Source organism: Xenopus laevis, chromosome 6L, assembly GCF_017654675.1.
Source record: "Xenopus laevis strain J_2021 chromosome 6L, Xenopus_laevis_v10.1, whole genome shotgun sequence".
Classification (NCBI taxonomy): domain Eukaryota; kingdom Metazoa; phylum Chordata; class Amphibia; order Anura; family Pipidae; genus Xenopus; species Xenopus laevis.
The window spans coordinates 5,999,882-6,016,331 of record NC_054381.1 but is presented as its reverse complement, the minus strand read 5'-3'; the positions used below and the strand labels follow the sequence as shown (position 1 = coordinate 6,016,331).

At 41.0% G+C, this 16,450-nt stretch overlaps 1 protein-coding gene across 4 annotated transcripts in view; it reads left to right on the top strand.

Annotated features, from left to right (window-relative positions):
• Positions 1-16,010, top strand: part of nbeal2.L (neurobeachin like 2 L homeolog) — an 87,067-nt gene extending 71,057 nt beyond the window's left edge. For all 4 annotated transcript variants that reach the window (XM_041565727.1, XM_041565728.1, XM_041565726.1 and 1 more), the window contains 24 exons: positions 571-720; positions 887-1,044; positions 1,201-1,325; positions 1,507-1,624; positions 1,815-1,972; positions 2,289-2,422; positions 2,849-2,956; positions 3,041-3,136; positions 3,263-3,387; positions 3,561-3,701; positions 4,114-4,244; positions 5,046-5,155; positions 5,311-5,428; positions 6,755-6,852; positions 8,200-8,316; positions 8,658-8,747; positions 9,106-9,215; positions 9,757-9,929; positions 11,137-11,231; positions 12,357-12,473; positions 13,250-13,411; positions 13,704-13,852; positions 14,067-14,202; positions 14,412-16,010. In XM_041565727.1, coding sequence (XP_041421661.1) covers positions 571-720; positions 887-1,044; positions 1,201-1,325; positions 1,507-1,624; positions 1,815-1,972; positions 2,289-2,422; positions 2,849-2,956; positions 3,041-3,136; positions 3,263-3,387; positions 3,561-3,701; positions 4,114-4,244; positions 5,046-5,155; positions 5,311-5,428; positions 6,755-6,852; positions 8,200-8,316; positions 8,658-8,747; positions 9,106-9,215; positions 9,757-9,929; positions 11,137-11,231; positions 12,357-12,473; positions 13,250-13,411; positions 13,704-13,852; positions 14,067-14,202; positions 14,412-14,513 — 3,021 coding nt within the window. In that variant the 3' untranslated portion in view covers positions 14,514-16,010. The remainder of the gene's footprint in view (positions 1-570; positions 721-886; positions 1,045-1,200; positions 1,326-1,506; positions 1,625-1,814; positions 1,973-2,288; positions 2,423-2,848; positions 2,957-3,040; positions 3,137-3,262; positions 3,388-3,560; positions 3,702-4,113; positions 4,245-5,045; positions 5,156-5,310; positions 5,429-6,754; positions 6,853-8,199; positions 8,317-8,657; positions 8,748-9,105; positions 9,216-9,756; positions 9,930-11,136; positions 11,232-12,356; positions 12,474-13,249; positions 13,412-13,703; positions 13,853-14,066; positions 14,203-14,411) is intronic.
• Positions 16,011-16,450: the final 440 nt, after the last annotated feature.

Genomic DNA, 16,450 nt, shown 5'->3' with positions numbered 1-16,450 from the left:
TGGCTCCACAAAATGCACCAGTTAATAGTACTCCTCCAGCAGAATCCTGCACTGATATCTGTTTTTCAAAAGAGTAAACAGATTTTATTTTTTTGTTTACATTTGATGCGGGGCTAGACATGTTTTTTGTTTCCCAGGTGCCCTCAGTCATGTGACTTGGGAAGGTAACAAGAAAACACCTGCATTGCTAAAAGTGCTCCTACCTAGTGGTAGATATGGGACCAGCACTCAGTAGTAAAAAACCCAAGCCTGACTGCAACTACTCCAGTTACATAGAGTAGAAGAAACAATAGCTTATCTGAAAGCAGTTCAATGCTGACTCTTTGTGAAAGCACAGGATCAGGCAGAGTGACCCATGATGGCTGCCTACATACAATATTGAAACTACAAAAATACATTTATTGGTTCAAGAATAACATTTTAAATGGTAGAATGAATTATTTGCAATGTAATTTAGCTATAAACAACACCATGTCAAAACCCCTTTAATATAAAGTAGTACTGTGTAGCATGTACACTGAATATTAGAGTTCTCTATTTCATTTCTGGGTTACATTTTTAAAATAACAGGTTCAGCCCACAATGGAGCAGTTTGAGAAGGACACCTTTGCAAAGAGCCATAATCAGATGTCTCTGTTTTGGAATTCCTGCTACGATGCACTAATGAGCAGCTCTTTAAGGAGAGAGTCAGAAAAAGGAGAGAGCCGAGCAAAGTTTCAGGTGAGTTCCTGGTTTATTTATTCACTAGGGTGGTGCTTAGAATGGTAGAAACTAATCAGTGGGAAATTATTCTCATGTGATATAAATCTAAACACTTATCCAGCAACAAGATCTTTAGGAAAAGTTGCACAAGTAACAGAATTTGCTTGTTATTGGCATCCTTTAGGAATATGTGCTGGAGCCAGTTATGAAAAGGACAAAGAATGAGAATGCACGTTACAGCAGTGTCCTCAAGCAGATTAACAGCCATCACAATACAATCCTCAGGCAGTGGCGGTCCCTGCTTCGCTTATTGTCCTGCCCACGGGGGGCCTGGGCTGACAGGTGAATGCACTTCAGTCTCTAGAAAACCCTTGCAAAGAATGAATGCGTATTTGGTAAAATATCAGGGTAGCAATTCTACCCTGTGTACCCTTGTCTGTTTCCTTGAATGCTGCTTTTGCCTTATTTGCAATACTCATGTGTCCTCTTTCTTCGAAGAAACCCTTCAGAGGTCAAATGGAAAATTTCCAGTGCTGAAACCTACTCCAGGATGAGACTGAAACTTGTGCCCAATTTTAATTTTGATCCACACAAGGAGGCCAGTGCTCAGCGGGACAACCTAGGTGAGACCTTTGGGCGTGGCAAGCAAGGTTGCATAAATCATTGGTAAAAAAATGTGGTTTAGTTGTTACTTCAAAAGGTCCTTTTTATGGCATCTTGTGCTAGGACCTGCTGAAACTTTCTCAAGTGATTGTGGGAGGCTCAGGAGTGGAGGTTTATAAAATGTGATCTTCTGTCTTCCAGGCATTGACCACATGCAGAGTCTCACAGATTCCTTCCCACTGGCAGTGGCAAAAGAGGCCAAGGTGAACGAGCTGGAGGATGACCAGTTGGGAGACGAAGACCTGAAGAATATGAACCAGTAAGGCTGAATCTGAATGTGTGCCTGACTTGATATTTGGAATTAGTCTGATGATTTGTCTCATGAACTGGTCAGACTTTATACAGATGATAGTTGACTGATCCCCCTCTGTGCCCTCTTATCGCTGTGTAACAGTAGGGCCATTATAACAGGGCAACATTTAGGTGACTGGTTATTGTTTCTCCAATAGAGTTGAAACCAAGGAACCAAACCAGAAAGAAAAACTTGTCATCGCCGAGGACTGTGAGCTCATTACGGTAGTGGCTGTGATTCCAGGCAGGCTGGAGGTGACCACACAGCACATCTATTTCTATGACATGAGCAATGAAAAGGAGGAAACAGAGGAAGGTAAAGCAGAACTGCCCGCTGTCTCCAGAATATTTAAAAAATGGGAGCTTTTTTTTAACATGAGACCAGTAAATTGGGAACTATAGGGACTAACTGGAGGAGATTGGCCAGATTGCTCAGACTGCATTTCCCAGAATCCTCCTTAATGAAACATCAGCAACTGTAGGCCACAAGCATAGGCGTTTAGTCACATTTAGCCACAGTCCAGAAATTCAAAGCCAAATAAATGCCAGATATAAAAACTGGATGCCTGCTTAGTTTTGGTTATAGTTTAAATAAAGGTATAAAAGCTTAAAGGCCACTGCTTTGCCTTCAGGTATTGGTTATGACTTCAGACGTCCGCTATCTCAGCTACGGGAGGTCCATCTTCGCCGGTTCAATCTGCGGAGATCAGCCCTGGAGTTCTTCTTCATTGATCAAGCAAATTACTTTGTCAACTTCAAGAAAAAGGTTGGTGTTCTTTCTGTCATAAAACATTGCTTCATTGGATTGTTGGAGAGAAGAAGACTACGCATTGGTTTGCTGGAGAGAAGCTGATTGAAGACCTTTGCATGGGATTTTTGGACAGAAGCAAGTTATGGCATTGGTTTTCTGGAGTTAAGATGACTGGGGTCCACTGTAAACTGTTGTTGGAGTGAAGCAGAGTATGACATGGGTTTGCTTGAAGGAAACTTGTTGAGGGATTACTTCATGGGATTATTAAAGTGAAGAAGACTATGGCATTGGGATGGGAAGAGGCTGGTAGATGAATCAATGCATGGATTTGCTGAAGAGAGGCAGAATAAATGGTCACCATGTAACATTGTTGGAATAGAAAAACATCAACTCCACAAATGATTGTTTTCCATACAATAACTTGCTTCTTGCCTCTTGCAGGTTAGGAATAAAGTATATTCCCGAATTCTTGGCTTGCACCCGCTCAATCAGTCCACATTGGGAAGCCGTTCTCCTCAGGAAATGCTCCAGGCTTTGGGATTAACTCAGGTACTGCAATTGGTCTGAATGTTTTCTCTTCAACAATAGCGTGGGCAGAATTCTGGGATGTGATAAGTCCCATTTGTCTTCCAGAAATGGGTATGGAGAGAAATTTCCAACTTTGAGTACCTGATGCAGCTGAACACCATTGCCGGACGGACGTACAGTGACTTGTCCCAGTACCCTGTGGTGAGTGCTAATGGACTCATACTAATGCCACTTTGTGCCATTTTTTTTTTTATTAAAATGTTTTATTGTAGCCATAGAATATTAGCCTTCTTCATCTGAAATTCTTGCTGTCTTTTTTGCATGCAGTTTCCCTGGATCCTACGGGATTACTTCTCCGAGACGCTGGACCTAAATAATCCAGAAGTGTTCCGGGATCTCTCTAAGCCAATCGGAGTGGTAAACGAAAAGCACGCAAGGGAAGTGAAAGAGAAGTGAGTGTCAATTTATTGGGGGTGCCGGCTGTGTTGTGTTGGAAAATCAGGCAGACAAAAGGAGAGAATTCCTGGCAAGCCATGTGGACAGAATATCTGAATTCGGGAGTGCCTTGTATATAGTATTAATGGCAAGTTTGTGCATGATATACTGCTGTTTCTGTCCTTGTTAGGTATGAAAGCTTTGAAGATCCCACAGGTACAGTGGACAAGTTCCATTACGGCACACACTACTCTAACGCCGCAGGAGTAATGCACTATATGATCCGCATGGAGCCCTTCACCACCCTTCACATCCAGTTACAGAGTGGGCGGTAAGAGAGAGACCGTGGAAAGTCATAGCAATCCTCACCAGGAGTTCCTGGCTTGGGATATTTGTAGACCAAAAACAAAAGCAAAGAGCAGATATTCTTGAAACTGAGCAGCTCAGAGACAGTGTAGCCAGACAGTTTTGTGTAAGCAGCTAATGACATCCAGACTATATAGTATAAGAACCAGATAGTCTGCATACGAAACTAACAACATCCAAAGTGTCTAGGCACCAGATCTGCAATAGATGCCTCATCTTCAGCTAGATTGTTTATAAAGTCAAACCAGACTGTATAGATACAAGATCTGCAGACAGAAAATAGTCATAGCAACCTGAGCCAAAACCTGTATACTGTGGGGTGCTGTCAGGAACCAGAATGTATTGATGCCCAAATCAAATTTAAACTGTTCCCACAGGTTTGATTGCTCAGACCGGCAGTTCCACTCCATCCCAGCTGCCTGGCATGCTCGTATGGAGAACCCAGTGGATGTGAAAGAGTTAATACCGGAATTCTTCTATTCCCCTGAATTTCTGGAGAATGCTAATGGTAAGAGGAAAGATTTTAGGACAAAGTCAGTAGGTTGGTCTGAAATGAAAATAGGATACAAAATTAACTGGGCTACTGGTATTTATAAATTGCTCTATGGTCCCATTTAAAGGGATTATGTCATGATATTTAGGGTGTAGTTTTTTTATTTCTAAATTACGTTTACACTGCAAATAATTTACTCTACCATATAAAATGTAATTCCTAAACCAACAAGTGTATTATTTTAGTTGTAAAATTGGTGTGTAGGTGCATCTCAGGTCATTTTGCCTGGTCATGTGCTTTCAGAAAGAGCCAGGACTTTAGGATGGAACTGCTTTCTGGCAGGCTATTGTTATGTAACTGAAGGAGTCACAGTGGGACCTGGATTTTACTATTGAGTGCTGTTCTTAAATCTACCAGGCAGCTGTTATCTTGTGTTAGGGAGCTGCTATCTGGTTACCTTCCCATTGTTCTGCTGATGGGCTGCTGAGGGGGAAGGGAGGGGGTGATATCACTCCAACTTGCAGTACAGCAGTAAAGAGAGACTGAAGTTTATCAGAGCACAAGTCACGTGACTGAGGGCACCTTGGAAACTGACAATATGTCTAGTCCCGTGTCCAATTTCAAAATTAAATATAAAAAAAAACAGTTTGCTCTTTTGAAAAACGGATTTCAGTGCAGAAGTTTGCTGGAGCAGCACTATTAACTGTGTTTTTTTAAAAAAACATGTTTTTACATGACAGTATCCATTTAAGGTTTGTTGACACATTATATAATATACTGACTTATGTTCTACTCCTCTGCTTCTGACTCCCCCAGGCTTTGATTTAGGCTGCCTACAAGTATCCAATGGGAAAGTAGATGACGTTGTCATCCCAAAATGGGCTACCTCACGCGAAGATTTCATCTACCAGCACCGAAAAGCCCTGGTAGGAACTAAAATGATAATGCACCACAGTCCCTTACTGGTTCTACTGTTGAACTGTGTGAGCTAAACACTAGTATGTTGGTTTGGGGTCTGCAGCTCGGTAGAATGAGGTGGCGTCATTTAAGTAACTGGTTTCTGATTTTATATCCCTGGCAGGAATCAGAGAATGTTTCATTACATCTGCATGAGTGGATTGATCTGATATTTGGGTACAAGCAGAGGGGGCAAGCTGCTGTGGAAGCCCTGAATGTTTTCTATTACTGCACATATGAAGGTGAGTGAGCATGGTATATATTCAGGAATGTCCGAGCAAAAATTCTTCGTACAGCACCACGTGGATTAAAAATGCCTTTATTCACAATTTCATGGCAGAACCTGGTCAGCAACGTTTCAGGCCTATGTGTGGCCTTTTATCAAGCAACACTGCCCATTTTGGCCTTTTATAGACAGCATTTCGCCACCTACTGGTTACAAATTGTAACAAAAGTATTTATACAGAGAAAAATCGTTACAATGTCATTATTCACAGTAAAAACGATATACTTTGTACAGGTTTATGTATTCTTAAAAATCTGAAAGACTTAATATTAAAAAACATTAAAAACAAAATCATTGAAAAATAGCTTGAAGATTGCTGATTTTGTTTTTAATGTTTTTTAATATCAGATTTTTATGAATACAAATGATCGGGGTTAATCTGTACAAAGCATACAGTTTTTACTGTGAATAATGACACTGTAACAAATTTTCTCTGATAATAAGTGTAACAACTTGTGTTTAAATACGTTAGGTAGTGAAATGCTGTCTATAAAAGGCCAAAATGGGCAGTGTTGCTTGATAAAAGGCCACACATAGGCCTGAAACGTTGCTGACCAGGTTCTGCCATGAAATTGTGAATAAAGGCATTTTTAATCCACGTGGTGCTGTACGAAGAATTTTTGCTTGGCTGTTCCTGGTGGATGATGGACCACTGATGGTACGTGTACCTACAGCTTTTTAAAAATTTGGGGTTAATCAGAACTGACTCTAATCTGCTATTATATGTTCAGGAATGTCCCCAAAAGGACATGGGGCTGTGGGTTAACGTGAGAAACATGGAGCAGCTTAATGTATCGTCTTTTGGACGTCTGTGTGCCTAAATGTGGCCATACACGCTACAATTACGATCTTTCCCACGACCAATGGTCGCATGAAAGATATTTCACCACTCTACTACTAACAGCTGAATCGTCAGATATGCAGGTAAAAACAAAAATAATTCTTTAGCTCTATCTGATGATTCAGCATTAACATTATGATGTTCGGGAACAAGACGACCGATATCCAATGCTTTTTACCGACATCGGTCAACTTGTCTTCCAGCACACATGTGCAGATTATTGTACAAAAGATGTTTTGTACGATAAATACTGGTGTGTGTGTGTGACCACCTTTAAGGTACCATTGTCTGGCTGGTTGTGCAGACTGGTGCACCCCCTTGGGTACCTTTTCTGGTACTGAGACTGTGCTATAGAATATTCTCATCAGAGACATAGCAGTGGAATCCAGAGCTTCGTCCTGTTCCATAATCTTTATTAGCTTGTTTGCTTTCCTTATAAAGGTGTGGTGGACCTGGATGCCATTGCGGACGAGACTGAGAGGAAAGCACTGGAGGGAATCATAAGCAACTTTGGACAGACTCCATGTCAGCTCTTTAAGGTACCTATTTGGGAACAGTTGCATTTCAAAACACACAGACGCTAAAACGAACACATAACTAAAAACAGTCTCGGATGTTAGAGGGCATATTCATAATGGCACTCACTGCCTGCCACTGACTAGAAAAAGAACTGCCCTGACTGCCTCATAAGAAAGTGGTGGGTACACCACACAGTGCTGCTAATTCTATTACATGGTTACTGTTAAAGGAAGCTAGAAATGTTGTACATGATGTTTTGTGCTTCTGTACCAGCCCAAGGCAACCACAGCCCTTTAGCAGTAAAGATCTGTGTCTCCAAAGATGCCCCAGTAGCTCCCCATCTTCTTTTCTGCTGATTCACTGCACATGCTCTGTGCTGCTGTCACTTACTGAGCTTAGGGAGCCACTCACAATATACAGTACACATAGAATAGAAATGTCACAATATAAGGCTGATTAGTAATTAATACACATAATTACTACATGGCAGCACAGAAACCAGTGCAATTAGCATCAGAATTGAATAATCAGCAAACCTGTAGCATCAGCTTATATTACAGCCAGGGAAGCTCATTTTCTGCTGGATAATTAGTGACGAGCCCTAAGCTTAGCTTCTCAACAGCCAATCAGAGCCCACTGAGCATGTGAGTGTCACAGACACTTTCCAAGATGGTGACCCCCTGTGACAAGTTTGAAGTCCTGGATCATTGCTGCTATTAACAAGCTCAAACTTTAGCCTCGTGCAATAAGTTCACTATATGAAATATGGTAATTTTAGCCACATTCATTCTTCATTAAGAGGTGGCACCAATACACAGAACTAAAGTGTTATCCAGATCTCTACTATATGCAAAGCAAGCCAACGTACTATGCTGATTGAAACCTGGCCCACAGTTAACTACACTATACTATATACAACAACAGGAGCAAAATACATAGACAAAAACAATCTTCCTTTTTTAATTTATAACATATCCGTGGTTGATTTTATTGTAAAGCAGTAATAGAGAACTGTTTTGCTTTTACACTGACTTCTGTGTATAAAGGTGAGTTAACGAGCTCTGTATAAACAACCCCTCTCAGTTCACCCCTTTGTTGTAACAGTTGTGACTTGAGATATGTATGCGTTTCTGTGTACACTGGTAATATGATTGTCTCATAAGAACCAGGAAGTTGGAAATATGGAGTAGATTTGATTACTCCTAATTAAAATAATAGGCACCATCCCTGATCAAGGGGGTATTAATGTGGCATTTTGTTTTTTTGTTTTTTTTCAAACAAACCTTTTGCAAAAATATGGTTAATCGGCCTTAAAAAATAACATGCTGAGTTTGACATCAATAAACCTAAGTTGGTTTCTGTTGAAGGAACCACATCCCTCGCGTCTGACAGCAGAACATGCAGCGAGAAGGCTATCCCGAATGGACACCTACTCACCCAATGTGTTTGAGAACCTGGCTGATCTTAAATCGTTCTTTGTAGAGGTGAGTTCATAAGTGCACGTGGGATGGTTACAGAGGCATATTATACAGCAGCCGCCTGGTGACCCTATACTGTTACTGAAATCATGGAGAACACGTGCAGATTAACTGTAATTGGAGATCTAGTTGAGGGGGTTGATCAAAGGGTGGTCCAACAGCATGATTAAGCTTCCCTGAACACACTTGTTTGGTACTATGGACATATCCCAGAGGAAGACTATCCTTTTTTGGGGCAGTACTCCAATCATTGGTGCACAGCCATGGGAGGGACTTCAATTAAGATTAGTTAGACCTGGGCAATGTATAGCTCCACAGATTATATTGTATTGGATTCTACTTTGCAGGGGATGACGGAAGGAATCCCACTGGTGCTGACGGTGGTCCCAAAAACCCAGGCTCATTCCTTTATGACCCAGGGATCTCCAGACATACTGGTAAGTACATACTATACATTTCCTTATTAAAGGGATGTGACAATATCCAGATCCGGAATATGACCATCGTGAAGTATTGATCTCAAAACAGACTATGGCCTGACATGGAGTAGCTCAGTTAACTTACGAGAAAGCTTGCCAAAGTATGTCATGTAACACATTCAGATAAAAAGATGGAGAAGGTGGGTGGGGGTCTCTAACAGGAGTCAGAGGTACAGTAGTTAACTGATTTGGTTATTCTGTGTGATAATAATGTCATGGTATTGGGGTATTAGGGTAGATCCTATTTAGTGATGATACACAGACCGATTACATTAAAAAGGTAGAGGTAGTTTTCACTGATGTACAATTCCTTTAGGTGACAGTGAGTTCCAACGGGCTCTTGGGAACCCACGGGTGGCTGCCATATGACAAGAACATATCTAACTACTTCAGTTTCACCAAGGACCCCACTGTCTCAAATGTCAAGTGAGTATCGGCACGGTGCAATCGCTTATACAATTGCCCGGGGGTGCCAATGAGATTTACATGCACAGATTTGGTTGTCCAGTTTTTACTACACTTCCAATTGTCTTGGAGGTAGACAATCTCATTAAGTCTGTCCATAATGAACATGGACCTGCCAGTGCCCCTTTTATGACCCGAAGAGAAAGTGAGAGGAGCAATAGCTGATCAGATGTGCCCACAATATATCATTCTGCTCGGCCTGCATGCTGTGCAATTCCTGGCAGGTCATGGAGGTTATGGACGCCTTGGAACCAGTCACATGTAACTGTGCATGAGATTGTTCCTAGATATAGACAGGATAGCTCATGTTTAGCATAATGAGTGGAAGGAGAGACATACAGAACATAAGCACTGCGTATCTTGACAGCGCTATATAAATAAATGATGATGATGATGATACACTGGCTATCACAGTTGATGTTTTAGCTCAGCAGCTGGAGGGCTCCTGGTTAGACTTTCTAATGTTATATTACTATAAATTGTATGTGTAATCTTATTTTAGGACCCAGCGTTTTCTATCTGGCCCGTTTGCCCTTGGTGCCGAGCTGTCTTCTAGAACTTTAGTTGTGTCCCATGATGCAAAACTGCTCTTCAGTGGGGGACACTGGGACAACAGCCTGCGGGTGACTTCTTTGAGCAAAGGCAAAGTCATTGGGCACATTACTAGGCACATAGGTAATTATCTGTCATCAATTATATGTATCCTCACAGCCTTTTCAGTAAAAATGGAGACCTTGTCCATCACAATGTATATATTGGAGTAACATAGTAAGTTAAGTTGAAAAAAGACACACGTCCATCAAGTTCAAACTTTTAAGTCTATTTTAACCTGCCTGATCCAGAGGAAGGCAACATCCATTTGAAGCCTCTCCAATTTGCTTCAGAGGGGGATAAAAATTCCTTCCTGACTCCAAAATGGCAATCGCACCAGTCCTTGCATCAACTTGTACTATGAGCTATCTCCCATATCCCTGTATTCCCTCACTTGCTAAACACCATCCAACCCCTTCTTATACCTATCTAATGTATCAGCCTGTACCACTGATTCAGGGAGACAATTCCACATCTTCACAGCTCTCACTGTAACAAACCCCTTCCCAATATTTAACCTTCTTTCTTCTAATCGGAATGGGTGCCCACCTGTCAGCTGGAAAGACCTACTGGTAAATAAATCATTAGAGAGATTATTATATGATCCCCTTATATATTTATACATAGTTATCATATCTCCCCTTAAGCGCCTCTTCTCCAGTGTGAACATCCCCAATTTGGCCAGTCTTTCCTCATAGCTAAGATTTTCCCTTTACCAGCTTATTTGCCCTTCTCTGTACCCTCTCTAATACAATAATGTCCTGTTTGAGTGATGGAGACCAAAACTGTACGGCATATTCTAGATAGGGCCTTACCAGTGCTCTATACAGTGGGACCCCCTCCTCCCGTGACTCTCTGCCCCATTTAATACAACTCAAGACCTTATTTGCCCTTGATGCTGCTGACTGGCATTGCTTGCTACAGACAAGTTTATTATCTACAAGGACTCCAAGCTCCGTCTCCATTATGGATTTGCCTAGTGCAGTCCCATTAAGGGTATAAGTGGATATTGTTACATCCCAGGTGCATGACTTTACATTTATCAACATTGGAGTGTCATTTAAAAAATGGCTATTGTTTTTAATAAATGCGCTAACCTTCAAAAGCTTTTCTGAAAGTACTATATGAACGACCTAGCCAAGTATCTACCTATCCTGCCATACAAAGCCTGCCTGTTAAAATAGCAGCGGGTTCCCAATAGTAGTCCATTTGTGTTAGCTATACATACCCATGTAAGCACAGATCAGCATATATTATTGTGCATTGATTACTCTCATCTGGCTTCTTTCAGATGTGGTATCATGCCTGGCACTAGACCTTTGTGGCATCTACCTCATTTCTGGGTCCCGGGACACCACGTGTATGATTTGGCAAGTTCTGCAACAGGTGAACACCCCATGCATTTAAATATTTAACTACAGCTCTGCTATATTAAAAATAAACACAAAAAGATAATTACAAGCAATGTTGTTATGCATTACTAAGTGTACACAGCCTTCATTTCCTCAATTTATGGGCCTGTAGTTCAGGACATTAATGAGAAAATGTGTATTGGCTAAATTTTCTACTGGAAATACCAGTTTCTGGACTAAATGGGTGGGGAGTTGCGTCCACAAACAGACACTGGGGCTCATTTATCAACACTGGGCAAATTTTCCCATGGGCAGTAACCCATGGCAACCAATCAAATTGCTGCATTCATTGTTCTATTTGCAGCTGGCATTAAAAAGCTGTTCACCGATTGGTTGCTATGGGTAACTCCCCATGGGCAATTTTGCCCAGTGTTGATAAATGTGCCCACTGTATTTAGAAAAGGCGACCGGCACACATACAAGTTACTGGGGTGGCTCTAAAGAAAAATCCTGCACAACTAAAAGGTTGGTGAAAATAAATAATTATATTATGGAAATAGCTCCCAAAAACTGTAATTTGATTTAGCCTCTGCACCCTGTTGAATTAAAAAGAATATGAGCACGGATATTTACATAAACACTAACAAACAATTGTCATGGTGATGATTTACTACCATAAGGGCAAAACTGCTATACCCATAGCAACAATTAGAAATTATTTTTAAGCAGTCTTACATGCTTGCACCAATGGCTTGCTGATTGTTATGGGCTGCCAGATTAGTGCAACCTAGCAGCTTTATATATATAAAAACATTAATAATAAAACATGTTTTTGTTTTTTCACTAAAACCCTGTGAGTGCTGCAATCCTTGTTCAATATATATATATATATATATATATATATATATATATATATATATATATATATATATATATATATATATATATATATATATATATATATATATATATATATATATAAAGTATGGATATATAAATTATATATGGCCCTTTATCAGTAAGATGTTTTTAGTGTTCCTGTTCATAGCCTTCAGTCTACATAACTAGATGGCAAGCTTACAATGTGTCCCTTATTGTATTAAAGTAGTCTCTCTGACCTCTCCATCATAATCTAATGTGGTTCTCACTGTACTTTCAGGGAGGGATTTCCTTCGGCTTATCCCCAAAGCCTGTACAAGTGTTATACGGCCATGATGATGAGGTGACATGTGTAGCCATAAGCACAGAGTTAGATATGGCTGTTTCTGGCTCTAAGGTAAGTGAGTTTATTTCATATACCTCAATGCTAGCTGAGTAAGCAAGACAAGTGCTACACAGGGGCCTAAATCAGCCTGCTGAAATACGTAGGCCAATTTCAGCCCTAACATGAGCAGTAGCCTCCTCTTCTTTTTGCACCTAGAACCACTGTGTTGGCTCCGGTATGAACACAATCGGCTGATTTCGGTGCAGAAACAAAAGACTTTGCATTGCACGCAGAAATCAGCCAAGTGTGTTCGACTGGAGCCAACACAATAGTTCCGGATTCAAAAGGAAGAGGCAGGCCTAGATTTCTGATTCTGGTACCCCTAAGCCCGAGGGTCTTGTGACTGCTCCTCGCAACCACCCCCACCCCACAAACACATGTATGTGCTAGGTTTCCACTGGGGTACTGGAGATTTAAAGAGCTGTCAAATCTCCTGTTCATCCCCAGTGCTTCTGCAAAACTGAGAATGCAGCTGGGGAAAATGCCACCCCTATAATCTTTGCTGCCCTAGGCCTGGCCTTTGTGGCCTGCTCACAAATCCAGGCCAGGGAAGAGGAGGCTACTGCCCCTGTAGGGGCCAAAATCAGCAGCTGATTTCTGCCCCAGTGTGGCATTAGCCTAGGACCTTTTATAGAAGCTAGAGCAAACTAAAGCAAAAGGACAATAATGATAAATTCATCTTATAATATTTACCTTAGACAAACATGTCTCCCTCTGGTTACCATTCATGTTCTGTTCTTTTATCAGCAGCTGAGTTTTGTCTTGGTAACCATCCTTTTCTCCTTCAGGACGGGACCGTAAATGTTCATACAATCCGCCGGGGGCAGTTTATGAGGTGTATAAAGCCCCCATGTGAAAGTTCTCTGCCCCTGACAATCTCCCAGCTGGCAGTCGGCTTGGAAGGACAAATTGTCTTTCAGAGCACAATCGAGGGCAGGACATCTCTTAAGGTTGGTGTCTGGGATTCTCTTTCATGCAGGGAACTCAACTGTAAAGGAAAATCCTACTAAAATTATGATTATTGGATATCAAAGATCATTTAAACATCAAAGCATAGCATAAAATATGAAATATAAGGCTCCCTTTTTGATATTATTACAAACACCCTGAGATAATTATGGCCTTCAGCCAGTCTATGGACTGCACGTTTTGAGGACAGTTGGTAACCTAAACATATAGGTTTGCATACGTAAATAATTCTGCCACTATTTTATCTACATTCCTCTGTTTCTTTTGTTCAAGGATAAATTTACTCTGCATTATTACTCTGTCAATGGGAAGCACCTGGCTACAGTGGCTGTGGAGGAGCAGATAACTGCTCTGTGCATCACACAAGACTACCTGGTTTTGGGGACGATGCAGTGTTCACTGCAGATCAGGGAGCTCCGTAGGTAAGATCAGCTGTACTTGTATTAGATTAGAGAAACCCTTGCTGATGAGTGCTGGAGGCTTCCTTTCCAGTTGTTTTGATGCATTTCTGTCTATGGCCAGTGCTACAGTAAATGAGTAATTGTATTTCACTACTAGACCTCTTTGGCAAAGTTGATTGTGTTGCCTAGAAATTCAGCACTAATGCACCCTGCCATAACTATATCTCTCCCACAGTTTGAAAACTGCAGTCCCCTCGCTGCCAATGAAGGTTCCTGTGCATTGTGTGTCCGTGACAAAAGAGAATAGTCACATCTTGGTGGGACTAGAAGATGGGAAATTAATAGTTGTGGGAGCTGGTCAGCCCCTGGAGGTTTGTAGTGCCAATTAAATGAACTGTTATACAGATCTATCTTTATTACTCAAATTATTTTCTTTTTAGCTTAAATTCATACAATATTATGCAACTAGTGGTTCCAGGCAAGTGCTGCCATTTTGGTAGTGCCCTCAGAATTCATAATTGTGCTGTCCCACTTGTACTGTATGTTCTCTGAGACAAAAACATTCCTCTGTGCTTCCTAGGTGAAAACTGGGCAGTTCTCAAGGAGACTGTGGGGATCAACACGGCGCATTTCACAGGTATCCTCTGGTGAGACCGAGTACAAAGCAACAGAGTCCAAGTAAAAAATGGAAGTTTACTTTGGGGACATTTCTGGTGCCTGCGAGCGCCTTGCAGAAAGCATTGGCCAACAATCTGATAATGGAGAGAAGAGCCTTTGTGCAGCGGAGCTGTATAATATTTGGTGGTGGATAGCAGGGGCCTTGATGAATTTATGCCTCTCCCTTCCACAGAAGATCGGAGGGCTGAAAGCACTGGGTTTCTCTAAGACAGGGGTCCCCAACCTTTGTTACCCATGAGCCACATTCAAATGTAAAGAGAGTTGTTGAGCAACGCAAGCCTGAAAAAAGTTCCTGGGGTATCAATTAAAGGCTGTGGCTATTTGATAGTTCCTATGTGGACTGGAAACCTACAGGAGACTCTGTTTGGCAGTACAAATTTGCCTCCAAGCCTAGAATTCAAAAAAAGGCACCTTCTTTGAGGCCTCTGGAAGCAACTTCCAAGGGGTTGGGGAGCAACATGTTGCACAATTGTTGGGGATCACTGCTCTAAGAAATCACTAAATATTAGGCTGATAATTGGTGAGACAGTTAGTGTCGCTTCTTCACCCTATTAATGGACAGACACTGAAGCTGCCATTGCCTTAATGAAGAGGAAGATTTTTACCCCTCATTTTGTACATTTTCTACACTGAAACAGACACTGCCTTTATAAAGATGACAGCTGGCATTGAACTGCATTACTACAGCAATGTTTGCACCATGCCATTGTACTTCTTATACTTTCTTTCAGCCTCCGCCATAGTATTCTAGCTCTTTGGCAGGAAACGGTTAAACATGGCTGCTGAGATCATATTTTGGACAGCGCAGAATTGGCTTTCTTTCCTTTGCGTTGCCTTCGATGAATAATGCACCGGTTGCTCATTTTTTGGTTTATTTTAAGAATGGACAAATCTTGTTAAACAATGTATATATTTTATTGGATTCAACTTTTTTTTTTTTGTCCTGGAAAAAATGAGAGAGAGACCCAAGAAGAAACATTTCTGCTATGATTTACTTGCACTTAATGCCATGTTTTGGTTGATTGGTCTCACTGCAGTGCAGGTCACTGTTGCGAGAAGAACGTTATCTCCTGGGGCATTTGACAGCCATATTCTGACTCCAAGCAGACTTTGGGGGTAGATGGATTCCTATTGTGATGGTGAATGAATCACATCCTATGCAGGATTGTTACTGGAGCTGCAAATGATTTTTCAGGCATATGTTTTTTTAATGTTTTCATGGCTTTCAAAATCTATTGTGATTTTTTTTTTTTAAAGTCTACTGCAAAAAAACCTGTACTTTTCAGCAGGATATTTATTGCATTAATACAATTTTACGGTTACAGATAGAGGAGGGACATTTGAAGAGACTGTTTACACTGAACAAGTTGGGTTGCAGGTTTGTGCTCACATTGCACACGGTGTATTAATGCAGTAACCACAGGAGAAGTTCTCCTTTTATACACTAATATTATCAGACTCCCCACGTGTTTTTATGTTCTTACAATGCAGAAATGACATTGGCCATAACGGTGCTCATTCTGGATTCCGGATAACACTGCATCTTGTCTTATGTGAAAAAGAAGGAGAGAGCAATTCTCTCGAGCACAAAAGAAGCAAAGGGTTCTGGGAGCGTCAAGCACATTGTTCACTGCTAATGGCAATTTGTTTCTCTATGTGATGCTGTTAATATGTTTTTTTTACTTTGTTACTCACAATCAGCCACTGGGCTTGAGGCGGGTGTATTTTTTTGGAGTTATGTATAAATGTGGCTATTATACATAGGTCAGTAGAATTGAGGTTTTTTTTTTAAGGGATTGTTCACCTTTTAGTCAACGTTTAGTATGATGTAGAGAGGGATATTCTGAGACAATTTGCAATTGGTTTTCATTTTTTATTATTTGTGGTTTTTGAGTTATTTAGCTTTTTATTCAGCAGCTCTCCAGTTTGGACCTTAGCAAC